A 13,777-nucleotide genomic window follows, 5' to 3' on the forward strand; every position below is an offset into this window, starting at 1 on the left:
GAGATTCAAACCCAGACAGTGTGGTTACAGAGTCCAGGCTCTTAGCAATCTGCTGCCCATCCTGGATATCATTTCCAAAACCCTGGGACTGGCAAAAATCACCAAGGGAGACTTTGCAAGGTGATAAAGGAGGAGGTGAAGAGTTTCAGAGTAAAGCCTTTGAATCTCAGCTGATCCCAGAGATCAGTCCCCATCACTCAAGGTTAGAAGTCCCTTCTGTTGCCTTGCGGCACAATTGCTGTCTTGCTGACTCCTCACCTATGCCCTAGGTTGGCAAAGGAAGTGGGGGGCCAAGGCTCCACCCCATCGGGTCTGCCTCCCACTCCAAAGGCTTGTTCTGATGTAAGTGGAGCTCCGGGCCCAGGCCCAGCCCACAGCTGCCCTCCCAAACACAGACACATCAGGCCATTCCCCACCGATTCTAGGCTGTGCCTCTGGAGCAAGAACATGGCCAGGCTAAAGGCAGGTCTGGTGTACCAAGTACCTGACATCACTCTGGTTTGTCAGGATCCTTTCCACCAGGGCGCCTCTGGGCTGCTTCCCCTGCTCCCTCCTCAGAACTCCTAAGGCCCTGCCACAACCTCAGTCTACCCTGCGGGCCTGAAGCAGGAGGGCCCGAGGTGTTGTTGGCGTGGCCTCAGGACCAGCTTGGATCTGGTGAAATTCCCACTGCACTTTGCTGCCTCTGGGCCTTTGTTCATGCTGCCCCTCAGTTAAATGTGAACAGGACCAAGGCGGGGCTGGCTCTGTCCCAGCTTTGTGCAGGAGAGGAAAGGAGGCCAAGTCTGGGTCTCCTCAAGCCACCAGCCCAAAGGCTTCTCTCTCCCCCGAATGCTGCAAAGAAGCAAGCAGACACCAGTTTAGATGCTATTTTTTTCTACTTTTGGCAAAGAGATTGAGACAGAGAAAAAATAAACAAAAAACACTGTAATCGCCCCCACCCCACCCTGTTGTTACACCAATAGGCCAGGTCCTGCCAGGCCTTGTTCCCACTGAATGCCTTGAGGCCACCCACCCACCACCTTGGGACCCTCACTGGCTCTGGAGCCCTGTGGAGCAGCGGAAGCTGTCCTCTGGCTTCGAGCTTCAGACTAGAGCTCCAGCCCAGGCAGAAAGCATGGCACTAGTGCCAGAGCACAACCTTCCGGGCCTGGTCCACGCTCACCACGTGGCTCCCGGAGCAGCACCAGGCCACGGCGTTGACAGCAGAGCTGAGGAAAGGGACGAGCAGGCTTTAGAGAGGTGTCAGGATCCGGGCCTGCACCTGGCTCTGTCCTTCATTACTGGACCCAGACAGTTTGAGGCCCTCTCTGAGCCCATTGCCTACCTGTAAAATGGGCTCACAGGGCTATGGTGAGAATGGACCCAAGAGCATGTGGGAAGGCACCTTGTGAACTGTGAAGGGCTCTGCAGGATGGAAGGTGTGGGGGCAAGGGCTGTGGACTCAGGACTGGGGCTGGGGTGGCACTGGCCCTCAGGCTGGGATGGGCAGTGGGGCAGGTGGTGGCCATGCTCACCAGTGGGGTCCCCGAAGGCTACTCTCCAGTTTGCCAGTGTCTACATCCCAGATGTAAAGAGTTCCGTCCCAGGAACCTGCCAGTGCATAGCTTCTGTCCGGGCTGCAGTGGCCACAGCAGAGCAAGGAGAGATCAGAGGTGAGGACATAGAGAGGCAGATGCAGACACAGATGGGGCATACTCGAGCACAGGCATGCGCTCTCAGGGACACACCTGAACACGGCTTTGGTCCAGTCAGAACCACACTTGAAGCCATCAGCTCTGAGGATAGACAGGGTCAGGGTCAGAATGGAGGTGACCGCCAGTCACTGCCCTCAGCCAGGAGCTGCAAGAGCTTCCTCTCTCCGTCAAGAGGATGGGCACCTCAGCAGGCTCTAGTCTAGAGGGGCCTCCAGAATGGGCCCCTGACAGGTCCAGGAGGGCTTTTTACATGGGTCAAGAGACCCAGCTGCCCCAGCTGAAGCCACAGGGTCAGCAGACACAAGGCAGGTACCTGAACACCTGGCGGATATTGCTGACACGGAGGTCGATGACCTTGAGTGTGTCGTCTCGGGAACAGCTGAGCAGATGCAGCTGGTCGTGGCTGAGGCTCAGGGAGGTGACGCGGCCCTGCACAGGGATGACCTGGGTACAGTGGGGCCCTCTGAGGAGCAGGGGCAGAGACAGGGGTGAGGAACAGCCCACGCAGACCACTCCTGAAAGTCAGTCCAGAGGCACCTCTACATCTCAGCTCACTGGAGCCACGCTGGCAGTGACTAATCTCCCTTCTCCCACTGCAGCCAGCCCCCTCCAACAGGAACTTAGGCAGCCTTTGGCTTGAAGTCAGAGCCTCTGAAACTCTTGGGTCACCAAAATAAGTACTGGAGGGAACGCAATTAAAGTCTGTCTTTAAATGTGTGAAAGAAAGAGTGAAGGGTTCCAGTACGGAGAGGCCTGAGGCAGGCCTGGCACTGGCCCCAGCACTGGCTTTTATAAACCAGTCAAGCACAAGGTTGGGCTCTTAGGTTTAAAAAACAACTAAAACGTTTGTTCCTTTTAATTAAAAAGTAACTGAATGGAAAAGGGGGCTCCTCCATCTTGGTTGGCAAGGCCCAGGCAGAGCACAATGGTCAGACTGAGAGCCACTAAGAAGGTGGCACATGTCCCCAGGAGCATCTGAGTCTTTAAGGGGCCAGACCCCACACAGAGCAGCCACCACAGCCTGACTTCCCGGAGAAGCCTCTGCAGCTCCGTGGACAGAGAAAGCGAAGAGAACATGAGAGCCCTGGCCCCATGCCTTTACCACCCACACCCTGTGCCTGTCACCTGCTGTCCCAGAACCGGATCTTCTGGTCATTGTGGCCACTGATGATGACGTGGTCCCCACACACCACATCGTTACAGTAGGAAAGGACATTGATGGTCCTAGAACCTGGTGACCAAGCAGCAGAGTCCTGGCCTCAGAACAGCTGGGGGCAGCCCACTGGACCTGGAAAAGCTAAGGCCCAGAATCTACAGAGGGGCAGTGTCCTCGCAAAACTAGAACCCAAGTCTCCTGCTTCCCAGCCCAAAGCCCGAAGTCACCAGGAAACCAGGCAGACAGCACTGATGAGGGATAGCAGGGCCTTGGGAGGTTTCACCCCAAATTCCTGTGAATCTTAGAGCCACACCCAAAGAGCAGGCTGCAGTCCCTCCTGGCCCAGCCTGGGGTTCCCAGCAGGTGGGGTGGGAAGGGAAGGGGAGGGGAGGGAGGCTGGGCCTCACAGTAGGCGCGGCCGAGGTCCCACTCCTTCACTGTCCGGTCTCGGCTCCCAGTCACCGCATGATGCCTTGTTAGCTTGAATTTGGCAGCTGTCACCTTGTCTGTGTGTCCAGACAGTGTCTCCTGCACCCCCATCCCAGTATGAATCAAGGACATGACCAAGACTCCGTAACACCCCCTCCAGGCCCAAGGCATGACCCCTCACCCCCAGCTGCCTCCCCAGTCAGGCCTCACCTTGGACTGTGCCTCCCCCACCTTCCAGAGCTGGGCGGCCTGGTTGTACGTAGCTGCCAACACCTGGGAGCCCTAGAGATCCAAGGGGGAGGCAGAGGCCCGGAAACCTGAGCCTGGCCAGAGGCAACACCCTCAGGCCAGCACTTGGCCAGGTGCTGCTTCAGCGCTCCCCACAGCCCAAGGCTACCCAGGCCAGGGGGGATTTATGCAGGCCTGAAGGGCCCCGTTCTAGGACACCCAGGATATTCCCTCAGATCCCAGAGCCCCCGCTTGCCGGGTGCGGAGACTTGGGGGGAAGGATGCATGACACTGCGGCAAAGTCTTCTCACCGAGGGGTCGAAGTCCACACTGGTAATGCTTCCACCAGCTCCTTCAAGGGTCTGATTGGCCTCCAGGCGACCTGGGGGGACCGGGAAAAGGACAAGTGAAATGAAGTCCCAAGCTTCATGAAGAGGAGCACCTGGGAAGATGAGTCCCAAGCTAGAGAACAGCATCGCAGGGTCAGCTCCGGGGCTTGGCTCGAGGCTGCACCTTCCCAAACTGCCAGCAGGGGACTCCAGGGAGCTAGTCATCTCACACCGCTGGAGAGGACTAGGGAGAAGGGACAATCCCTAGGTCACAAAGCAAGCCAGGGCCAGGCCACCTGGAGACTCACCTCCTCTAAGAAACCTCTAGAAGCCAGCTCTGACTCTCCCACACACTCCTTCTACAGGGCACAGGGTACATAGCTAACGTGTGTCTCATAACAGCTCTGAGAGCTCAAGTGATGCTGTAAGAGGCAGCCTGCTGGGCCCCAGGGACCTGTTCCTCAAGGGCCTATCCCTTCAGGACCTCAGGGATTAGGGCCCCCCTATCCCCTAACAGTGACCACGTGAGCTCAGGAGGGGAAGGGGAATGAAGGTCATCCTGCAGGCCCGGACTCCAGGAGCTGGGCAGCTTTACCCTTCTTCAGAGCGATGTGCCCAGAACTCTTGCCAAGAGGCCATCGGGCCACTGCCCGCAAGAATGTCCCATGTGAAGAAACACAGAGAGATCCGAGACTTTTGCCCACCAGGAACAAGCTGAGGGTGGGGTCTAGAGGAAAAGCACTGGGTTGGCCTACAGGAGAGGGACCCTCACCTCCTACGACATTCCAGAGGTGGATGAGGCGGTCAGCCCCTCCAGTGGCCAGGAGGCTGCTGTTGGGGCCAAAACAAACAGCGTTGACCTCAGATAAGTGGGCATCCTGTGGGAAAAGGGGAGGTTGGTGGCCCCGATCCTTGCTGTACACGCCTGTTTGCGCATGCTCTCAGGCTCTCTCACGTGTGCCCGTGCACGTCAGTTCTCATCACCTCTGCCTGGACCCCTGTGGCAGCCTCCCTTCTATGCTGCTCCACATTCCCCTGCCTGCCTGCTGGTTTGCCACCTCTTGTCTTCTTTCCAGTCCATTACTCCATATAAAATGCTGAGGGGCTCCTGCCACAAACTGTGGAAGGAAAACTTGTTTCCCCTGAGGAATCCCACCTTGCTTCCCTAGCCTCCTCGGCCCATCCCTGGGCCCACAGTCCCCACATAAGCACCCCGCCCATGGGGCCCAGCTCTGTCCTCACCAGAACATCCTGAGCCTGGGCAGGAAGTCGGGCAGCCACGCACACAGGGAGGCTCTGGTACCTCTGCTCAGGGACTCCCCCAATCGAGTGACCTCTCCTCTTGAAACTGGGGGGAGCATTAGGCAGGCATTCAGCAAGGCCTCTGACCTGGGAGCCTGGTGCTCCGCTCCAAGTGGCAGCAACAGGAAGCGGACATGGAAGGTGGCAAAACATGGCCTGGAGGTGCAGAGCGCTGGTCCCCTACCTAGTTTCCTACCCCAGGGGTCAGCTGGGAGATGGTGAGCCACAGAGGCTGGGCAGGGTCGGCAGATGCAGAGGAACCCCAAGGCTGGGGTATCAGGCCTAGCCTTGCCACTGCTTGGCTCTGATCCTAAGTCCTTGATATTTCTGAGCCTCAGTTTCCCAACTGAGTGATAGTTCCTGTCCAGCCTCTTGGTCCTCTATGAGGACCCCAAAAGAGGGACAGAGCCTGGAGGCTAGCCAGGCAGGGGCTGGCAATGAGACCATGCACTCAGCTCATCTCTGGGGCTCCGCAGAAACACAGAGACAGCTGGGCAACAGATAGAGGCGTGTACACAGACCAAACCTGACACAGGCCTCCAAGGGGCCCAGCCCTTTCACATGCACATGGGTGCACACACACACTTACTGCAGAAGCCCCTTCATCACATCCACACAGCGGGACAGCGTCAGGGAGGTGGCGGAGGCAGACCTGGGGATAATATGAAGAGAATGCTAAGGGACTGGCCAGTGGGTGGACAGAGAGCAGTCATGCATCCCACACTCTGCCAGAGACCCCAAGGCTCATAGTCTCTTGAGCCCAGGGCAAGAACTTGGTTCGTCCAAGACCGGGAGACTGGAATGACCCAGAGCAGTCCCAGGAGGTGGAGGCAGGGAGGGATTTGGCAAAGTGGTCTCCCAGAGTTTCGACCATGATGGAAGGAACTGCCTCATCACCCAAGTGCCCTCAACAAAAGTCCCGGGGAGGCTGAGCTGGGGCCTGTGGGAGGTGGTGTGAAGGCACCCCCGGGCTGGTCCTGGGGTAGCACAAGTGGAGTGGGGAAACCAGATCCGCTGAGTGACCTCAAAAGAGAGGGTGTGTTCTGGGATGACTGGGGGGACAAGCGTCTCATGCCCCCCAGGTTTCTTCATTGCCCCCAGGCATAGACACCAGGGACCTGTAAAGAAGAGCTGAAGAAGACACTTCACACTGTGGAATGGGGGGGGCCGGGAGGGGGACCATTTGCCTCACTGACTGGCAAATGGAAACAAATGGAGGAGATTGAGGGGAGAGGCACCCAAGGACTGAAGCCCCAGTCAACAGGCTTCAGAAGCCTGAGTGAGCTCACACCTGCACATTCACACGCACTCAGGTAGGCTCACACATGCTCTTGTGTCCCCATGAACACACATGCTTGCACACCTGTGACACACACACACAACCTGTAGCAGCTGAGCCGTGGCCTTGCCCAAGCGTTCCCTCCTGGTGACACTCTTATCAACAGCCTGACACCCCACCCCCAGGTCTCTGGTCCTGGGAAGGAGAGAGAGGTGAGGACAGGGCACTGGTCCCTGAGGTCCCACTGACCCCAAGTGGCTCCAGGCACTGGAAGTCAGACTGTCATGGGAGGCCTGAGCTGTGTACCCCAGCCTCTCCCCAAGCCCCCTGTTAACCAAAGAGCTGGCCCCAAGGCCCTGGATGAAGACTGGACTGCAGCCCAGCTCAGAGCTCCGGGACAGTCCTCACCTGAACGGTCTCTTCCACTTCTCACCCGCCTCACTCTCCAGGGGCTCCGGCTCAGCTGCCCGGGCCAGAGGTTCAGCCCCCTCTGTGATCCCATCTCCTAGGGGGTTTGGGCTCCTGGGAGAGGGAATGAAGCTCAGGAAGGCCAAGGGACCAGGCCAACTCCTCCTTACCCCAGTTGCAAACACCATGAAGATTTCAGACCCAGGGATGAGGGGTCCATGAGGGCACACGTGTGGGGGGCCCGCGTGCTGGCTCCCCTGACCACAGGGGCAGTTAGATGCACGGGTGGCCGCAGGTCCGTGGGGACCGGGGGTAGAACTGTGGGGAGGAGCCCGAGAGCGGGCTGAGAGGCTCGGCAGGCAGGAGCAGGCGCACCCCTGCTTACTCGCTGATGCTCACTGTCCGCCTGGCAGCCTTCTTCAGCTCCTGGGACACCCGCGCCTGCTGGGCCCTGGGGGAGAAGAGCATCCTGAGAGCCGGCTCGTCTGACTAAGGTGGGCGCGGGACGGTGCCGCCTTCCTGAAGGGGCGGGGGCCGGTCCCTCTGGGTGAAGGGGCGGCGGGCTCCAGTTCCCCCAGGGCGAGGAGGGACCGCTCCCCCACGGGGCCGCAACCCCAAGCCTCCGCAGCGGCGAAGCCAACACTCACTTCTCGCGGCGCTCCAGCCGCTGGTTGCGCTCCGCGGCGGCATGCGCCTTACGCTGCACGAGCCGCTCCAGCAGGTCGCGCGCCTCCTCCTGGAACCTGCGCAGGGCCGCCTCCTGGAGCCCGGCGTGCGCGCGCAGCGCCTCGTAGGCCGCGCGCTGCGCCGCGTTCCGCGCCCGCCGTGCGCTCACCTGCCGGGCCTCCAGGGCGCGCGCCTCCCGCAGCTCCGCCACGCGGGCCTCCAGGGCCGCCAGCCTACAGGAGGCGGACAGCCTCAGTCACCGCCCAGTGGGACCGGTCTCAGAGCTGGGACAGAGCTGCCCATGCCACACGGCCAACCAGGCGGCTAAACGTGGTCTTGCGCCCTCTCGAGAGTCCTTCCGTTCGTGGCCTCTGAGACCAACCGCGGGGGAGAGCCCTCGGCCGCCGGCCCCTCACAGAGATGGCTCCCTTCTCCCAGAGGTGGGCGCAGTCCCTCTCACGTTAGACCCACGCCTCACCTGCTTTGCCTCTTCTCCAGCTCAGACTGCAGGGCGTCCAGGGCTGCACTCTTCTCCACCACCTGGTAGGCCATCTAGGGGGGTCAGACACCAAAGGATGGGCACGGGCGCCTCCAACCCCTCTCGGGCAGTAGAGGTTGGTGGGACAAGATCTGCCACTCCACCCACTCACCTGCCGCCTTACTGAAAAGAAAGCAGGTCAGATAGGTTTAGTTCTTGCCCAGAAATGCACTGCAGTTTCATGGAACATTGGAAGAGACTTAGGTTATGGAGCCTAACACCCGAGTTTCAATCCTGGCAGTGCCACTTGCTTTCTCAATGACCCTGGGGTAGTCATTTACCCTTTGAACCTGCTGTTTACTTATCTGTAAAATGAGAATGAAAGTGCTTACCTCATAGGGTAATGCAGAATTTTTATGGGAAGTAGTATTTAAAATTACAGCAAATGTTTATATAGCGTTTATGTGTGTCATGCCTTATTCTGAGCACTCTACACTTGTATCCCCATAGAAATACCATAGGTAGGTATTGCCATTCCTCCCATTTTACAGATGAAGACATTGACACAGAGAGCTTAAATGTCTTGCCCAAAATCACACAGCTAAGTTTGAACCCAGACCACTTAACATTATGCTCCAAGTAAAGGACTGGTCTACAGGAGGATCTTGAGAGATGCGGGTTCTGTTCTCTACGTCTCCAACCCCTGGCCCACTCAAGCATAGATTCCAGAGAATGAGGAGCCCTGAGCAGAGGCACACTACACAGGCTAGGCATAGGAATGGACTGTGGGAGCACAAGGCCCAGACTGAATACTGGATACTCCCAGCCCAAGAGTGGGTTAAGGCTCATCTCATTTAAACCCTGCCTCATTCAACAGTCCTTCAAACAAGAGCCAAGAGCTGGGGAAGCCACAGAAATGAAGCTCAACTCCCTCCTTTTAGAGATGAGGAGAGAGCAGGAGAGACCACCCCAAGCAAAACTTCCCACCAAGTTGGCGAAAGGAACAAGAGGAAATGACCAAGGCTGGGGGCTCTTGTGGCCCAACTATTCCTGCGTTCTGCCTCATATGGCCTGGCAAGGGGCAGACCGAGCAGCAAGGTCCATGCTGTCCCCTGCGCTGACCACCTCCCTACGTGAGAGGCCCTGCAGAGGAATGCTGCACGTGCAGAGCAGGGAGCCTACTTTCATAGCAGGTACAGGTCATTATATTTATCATTCCTGCACCGCTGTGCAATCTGACCACCACTTCTGCTTCCTCACCTGTTCTTTACTTTCATTGATGTTTTATTATCCAATAGTTTTTTATTTGATACTTTTCAAAATTCAAATCATAGAGATGAAAGATAGATTAGTGGTTGTAAGGGTTTAGGGATAGTTGGGGGAGGGGTGAGTCGTGATCAAAAAGGGATAGCAAGAGAGAGATCTTTGTGGTGATGAAATAGTGCTTTCTTGATGGTCACACAAGTGTACACATGTGACATGATGACAAAGAACTATATGCACACTTCATAGCAATTTATCAGTTTCCTGACTGTGTGTACTATAGTTACGTAAGATGACCCCAGTGGGGGAAACCAGGTGAAGGGCACACGAAACCTCTGTACTATCTTTGCAACTGAGTATGAATCTTTAATTATTTCAAAACAAAAAGTTACAATAATAATCCTTGCTTGTTATGACATATGAAACAGTACTAAGAAGTAAAGAGAAAGGCACTCCCGGTCCCCTGGCATATCCAGTGGGAACTGAGTGCATGTGTCTGAGGAAGTGACGGGGAGGGAGTTGCTAAGAGCAAAGGGTATGCGGAAGTATCCCAGGCAAGGGAAAGCGTGAGTTCAGAGATGAGAGAGTGGGAAGAAATGCAGCAGGAGGCTGGAGAACTCCACTGGGGAGTCAGACTCAGGAGCTTTGGAAGATACATACCAAAGTGATAACGGGGAGAGGTGGCAACAGGGGCTTTTGCTTGTTTACTCTCTGGGCTTCTGTTCTCTTGAAATGTTCACAACAAGCATGTATTTGTGTATTACTTGAATTTTTAGGGGAGATCTTTTTGTTATTAAAATACATCACTCTGAGTGCTGTAGAGAGATGGATGGGAGTGCCAAGAGCAGAGTCGCCCTGGGAGGGATACAGGTAACCTGGACCAGGCCAGATGCAGTACAGGAAACAGAAGGAAGTTGATAGATTTGGGAGAAGGCCCCAAGCTGGTGACTAACTCAGGATGGAGGGCTGGGAGGGGTCAGAGATGCCCCTGGGTTTCCAGCCTGGTGACTGACTACCCACATGGTGGGGGAGATGGTCTAACTCATTCATCACTTAGTCTATGAATATTCAATAGCACGGACTGTGGAGACACACCTGAGGGATACAGCAGAAGCAAAACAAAGGCACCCCAGGCCTTAGGGCTCTCAGCCCAGAAGGGACTCGCTGTTTGAGGATCACTTCTCTAATGTCAAGTTGCAACTAGAGCAGGGGCTCTGAGGGAGAGAGGCTGTTACTGGGTCCACCCCCACACTAGTTGGGCAGATGACTTGACATACTGTAACTGGGTATGTGTTTATGGCCATCAGTCTCCTCCAGTGCCGTAGAAGCTCATGGGGCAGGCCGTGTTTACTGCTGTACTCCGTGTGCCTCGGATATAGCAACTATCAGTAACTATTTGTTGAAAGAATGAATGGAGATCACAGAAGGTGGATGTGTGTGGGAGGGAATTCAAATCCTGGTTCCACCTCTCTAAGCAGTTTCCTTCTCTGCAACCATAAAGTGAGGTGAAACAGAAACCAAGAGACACCATGAGAGCCCCGGGCAGCAGTGTCAGGCGGAAGCAGCACACTCTGCCATAGACCCCTTACTCATTTAGTCTGCAAATGTGTACTGAGCTCCCACTGGTGCGAGGCCATGGGGTTGATGGGGCACGCAGTGTGCAGAGCAGGCTGGACCATCCAGCAGGGGAAGCAGAGGCTGCCTGGCCCCTGCACATCTCACGCTCCTCCCTGAGCTCCCACCTCACTTCCTCCAGCTGCTCTTGGAGCCCAGGTCATCCTGGGCTGCCAAAGCCAAGCTAGAGAGCCCTCTGGCCTTGGATGCTGGGAATGTCCCTCACTTGCTGGCTCCCTTGGACCACATCCCTACCCCCAAAGTCCTGGGTCCTGGCCCCACCCCTTCTCTCTCAGACCCCCCTGATCGGCCTACCTCACCACAGACCAGCCGGAGTCCCTCCTCTTCCTCTTGCCACTTTACCCTCAGAGTAGCTGGTGGTGTGACCTGGTCTGATTCAGGTCCCGGCTCCTCTGCCCTGCCAGTCAATCAGAGTGGTGCTCATTATCCCTCCATTCACCCAGGTGATGCACGTGAAAAGCCTGAAACCAGCACCATGAACTTTCTCCTGAGGAAGGTAGAGGCCAGAAAGCCAGAAGAGGAAAGAGCTCATCTCCAGAAACAGGGGCTGCCCATGACTTGGCTGCTCTAGATTCTGGGCCAGGACCCTCGTCAAGAAGCACCTCCCAACTCTGAGCCCCAACCCATTTTCAACCCATTCCTGGTTCTCATATTCACTTCCTCTTTGGAGAGGCAGCAAGACCCTTTTTGTAGGCATCAGGTAAGGAACAGGGAGATGGAAAAGGACAGTAATGTGAGGGTGGGAAGGGAAGGAGATGGGACAAATGCAGAGATGGCCTGAGAAGAGTGTGGGAGAAGGGACATCTAAGCAGCTGGCCTAGGAGAAAGCTCAAGAACCTGCCTCCCTCTCCAACCCTGCACCCTCAAAGGCAGCAGCCAGGGCCCAGTGAGGTGCCAGAGAGAACCCAGTATAGGCAGTGGGGGCAGGGCCCAGGCACAAGCAACCCATTGTGGCCACAAACACACGTACACTCACCAGGGGCCCTGGTGGGTAGCAGGAGTGACATCATTTGGCTTTGGCTGCAGTTTCTCTGAGACCCGGGCCAGGAGCTCAGCCTTCTCTAGGAGACGGTTATCTAGGGGTGCAAGAGGGTGAGCCTAGGGCAAAGACAAACACTTGCCGGCAGACTCCAGGCCTACAAATTACCTCTCTGGCTGGAAGGGCTGCAGAAGCCCAGGGATGCAGAACAGGGGAGCTACTGGCAGGCTGGGCTCTGCCTGTTGCCCAAGGAACGTTTATGTAGTTCTCCCAGGACCTTCAGCTCCAACATAGCCTTCTCACAGCACTAGCCCCCAGGCCCTCTCAGGAACGGAGGGCAGCCACTTCTGGGGAAGGAGATGGCTGGGCACATGCCACTGAGGGTCCTCAGGGAAGGAAGTGCCCAGAGGTTGCCCCATCCTTGCCCCAGGGCAGGGCCTGGCTCCAGAGAGTGATGAAACAAAGCAAGCTCCACCTGCCTGTGGCCTTCAGCAAGTTACTTCCTCTCCAGGGGCTCTAACCTTCTGGACTAAAACAACCCTGTTTTCCCAGGGTTGGTATAAGGTTCCCCTAGGCTGGAACAGAAAGTCCTTGTGCAATTATCCAGCAGACCTCCCTGAGTTCTGTAGTTTCTGCTGCAGACCCTGGCACACCCCCTCCTACATCCACCTCAGTCACTTCCTCTTTCTTTGCCAGTTCCAGGGTATGGTAGAGGTGGTAAGCCCAGGCCTAGCTCCTCAGTTCTTTTCCCTCACCCAGTGCCCCTCCCTGTCACTGCCACTGAGATAGCTGGCCTAGTTCTCACACAAAAGCCCACTCCAGCCCCCAGGGCATCTCAGGGCTATAGAAGAGTTTTGGTGGGGGAGGTGAGGGGGGTGGAGATGGCCAAGTAGCAGCCAAGATTAGAATGGTGATGGAGCTGGAGGGATTGTGGTTAGATTTTCAACTCCAAACATACGATTTCAGATGACCAGAGGTGCTGCTCACAGGTGCAGACCTCTTCATCCTGGCTTGAACTGCCACACCCGCTTCTCATCAGCTCCCCAGAAACAACTTTGTGAGAGTCTGACCTCCCTGGCTTAAGTCAGCTGCCTCCAACAGCCTGGAGCCCTCTGCTTCTCCCTCAGGCTGGGTTGGTTGGGCACAGAAGTGCTCCAGAACCTGCGACAAGATCACCTATCAGTAGCAAAGGCTGAGACTGAGCTTCCTCTCTAGACATTCAGAGTTTAAAAGTAGAGGCTCTGGGCAGTCCCACGTTCTTTCACTGGGCTACGGGGACCGGATGGACTGACCGGGCTCTACCTAGGGACTGTACCTGCTCTACCTGTGTAAGACAGTCGCTGACGACCTCGTGCCTAGGAAGCCCGGCCCGTGGGAGGCAGAGCCGGGCCCCGAGGGACGAGGGGTGCAGGACCACCAGGAGGAAGCTCCGTCCAGAAAGGGGCTCTAAGCAGAGCCTGGATTGGGAAGGACAGGAATAGTGGCTAATCAGAGGTGGAGCTTAACAGACAGCGTCCCGCAGATCCAAGGCTGCGGAGGAGAGAAACCTTTGGAGCGCTCAGGTCACACCCGAGGAGCCAGGCGAACCCTCGCTGCTCGCGGAGCTCCAGCCCCTCCACGGCCATCTTCCAGGCCCCCCGGGGGCGCACTCACAGGCCGGCACCAGCTCCAGGAAGAGTGCCTTTTGCGTGCGGTCTCGCTGTCGAAGCTGCCGCACGATGTGGCTTTTCCAGTGAGCGACCGGGGCGTCGGGGGCGCCGGGCCCCGCCATGGCCGCCCTCTCCCCGCGCCCCGGACCTTGCGCCCCGAAGGCGCGGCCTGGGGGGGCGGGGCCTCGAGGGGACTCCGTGTCGTAGGGGGCGGGCCGCGGCGGGCAATCCCCGGGCCGTACTAAGAGCGCTGGTAGAAGGAGAAGCGAAAGCAAACGT

General features: G+C 57.1%; 1 protein-coding gene and 1 long non-coding RNA gene across 12 annotated transcripts; one reads left to right on the forward strand and one right to left on the reverse strand.

The window, feature by feature from the left end:
- Positions 1-880: 880 nt before the first annotated feature.
- ATG16L2 (autophagy related 16 like 2) lies at positions 881-13,745 on the reverse strand. 11 transcript variants are annotated; one of them, XM_036888646.2, is made up of 19 exons: positions 13,503-13,625; positions 13,165-13,306; positions 11,847-11,946; positions 11,165-11,267; positions 7,973-8,046; positions 7,476-7,727; positions 7,214-7,279; positions 6,829-6,942; positions 5,731-5,793; positions 5,082-5,187; positions 4,612-4,717; positions 3,822-3,892; positions 3,493-3,564; positions 3,261-3,381; positions 2,823-2,928; positions 2,011-2,160; positions 1,731-1,778; positions 1,518-1,619; positions 884-1,211 (listed from the first exon to the last, which is right to left on the reverse strand). In XM_036888646.2, exons 5-19 carry the CDS (start codon positions 8,044-8,046, stop codon positions 1,124-1,126), a joined length of 1,539 nt encoding a protein of 512 aa, XP_036744541.1. In that variant the 5' UTR covers positions 11,165-11,267; positions 11,847-11,946; positions 13,165-13,306; positions 13,503-13,625; the 3' UTR covers positions 884-1,123. The 11 variants fall into 11 exon arrangements, 9 of the variants coding, with proteins under 9 accessions (XP_036744540.2, XP_036744539.2, XP_036744541.1 ...); XM_036888644.2 differs by lacking the exon at positions 13,165-13,306 and having other exon boundaries at positions 883-1,211; positions 13,503-13,745; XM_036888647.2 differs by having other exon boundaries at positions 13,174-13,626.
- LOC130684871 (uncharacterized) lies at positions 7,750-11,835 on the forward strand. Its single transcript, XR_008999219.1, has 3 exons — positions 7,750-7,934; positions 8,850-9,165; positions 11,314-11,835. It is a non-coding gene; the product is annotated as an uncharacterized LOC130684871 (long non-coding RNA).
- Positions 13,746-13,777: the final 32 nt, after the last annotated feature.

The sequence above is a fragment of the Manis pentadactyla genome, chromosome 9 (genome assembly GCF_030020395.1).
Source record: "Manis pentadactyla isolate mManPen7 chromosome 9, mManPen7.hap1, whole genome shotgun sequence".
Lineage (NCBI taxonomy): Eukaryota > Metazoa > Chordata > Mammalia > Pholidota > Manidae > Manis > Manis pentadactyla.

Excerpts from the sequence above, each read along its gene's own strand:
- ATG16L2 (XM_036888644.2), bottom strand. The coding sequence starts at position 13,620 with ATGGCGGGGCCCGGCGCCCCCGACGCCCCGGTCGCTCACTGGAAAAGC. Across the intron at positions 7,728-7,972 it reads CTGGAGAAGAGGCAAAGCAG|GCTGGCGGCCCTGGAGGCCC; the intron begins GTGAGGCGTGGG and ends CGCCTCCTGTAG. Across the intron at positions 5,188-5,730 it reads GTGATGAAGGGGCTTCTGCA|TTTCAAGAGGAGAGGTCACT; the intron begins GTAAGTGTGTGT and ends TGCTCCCCCCAG.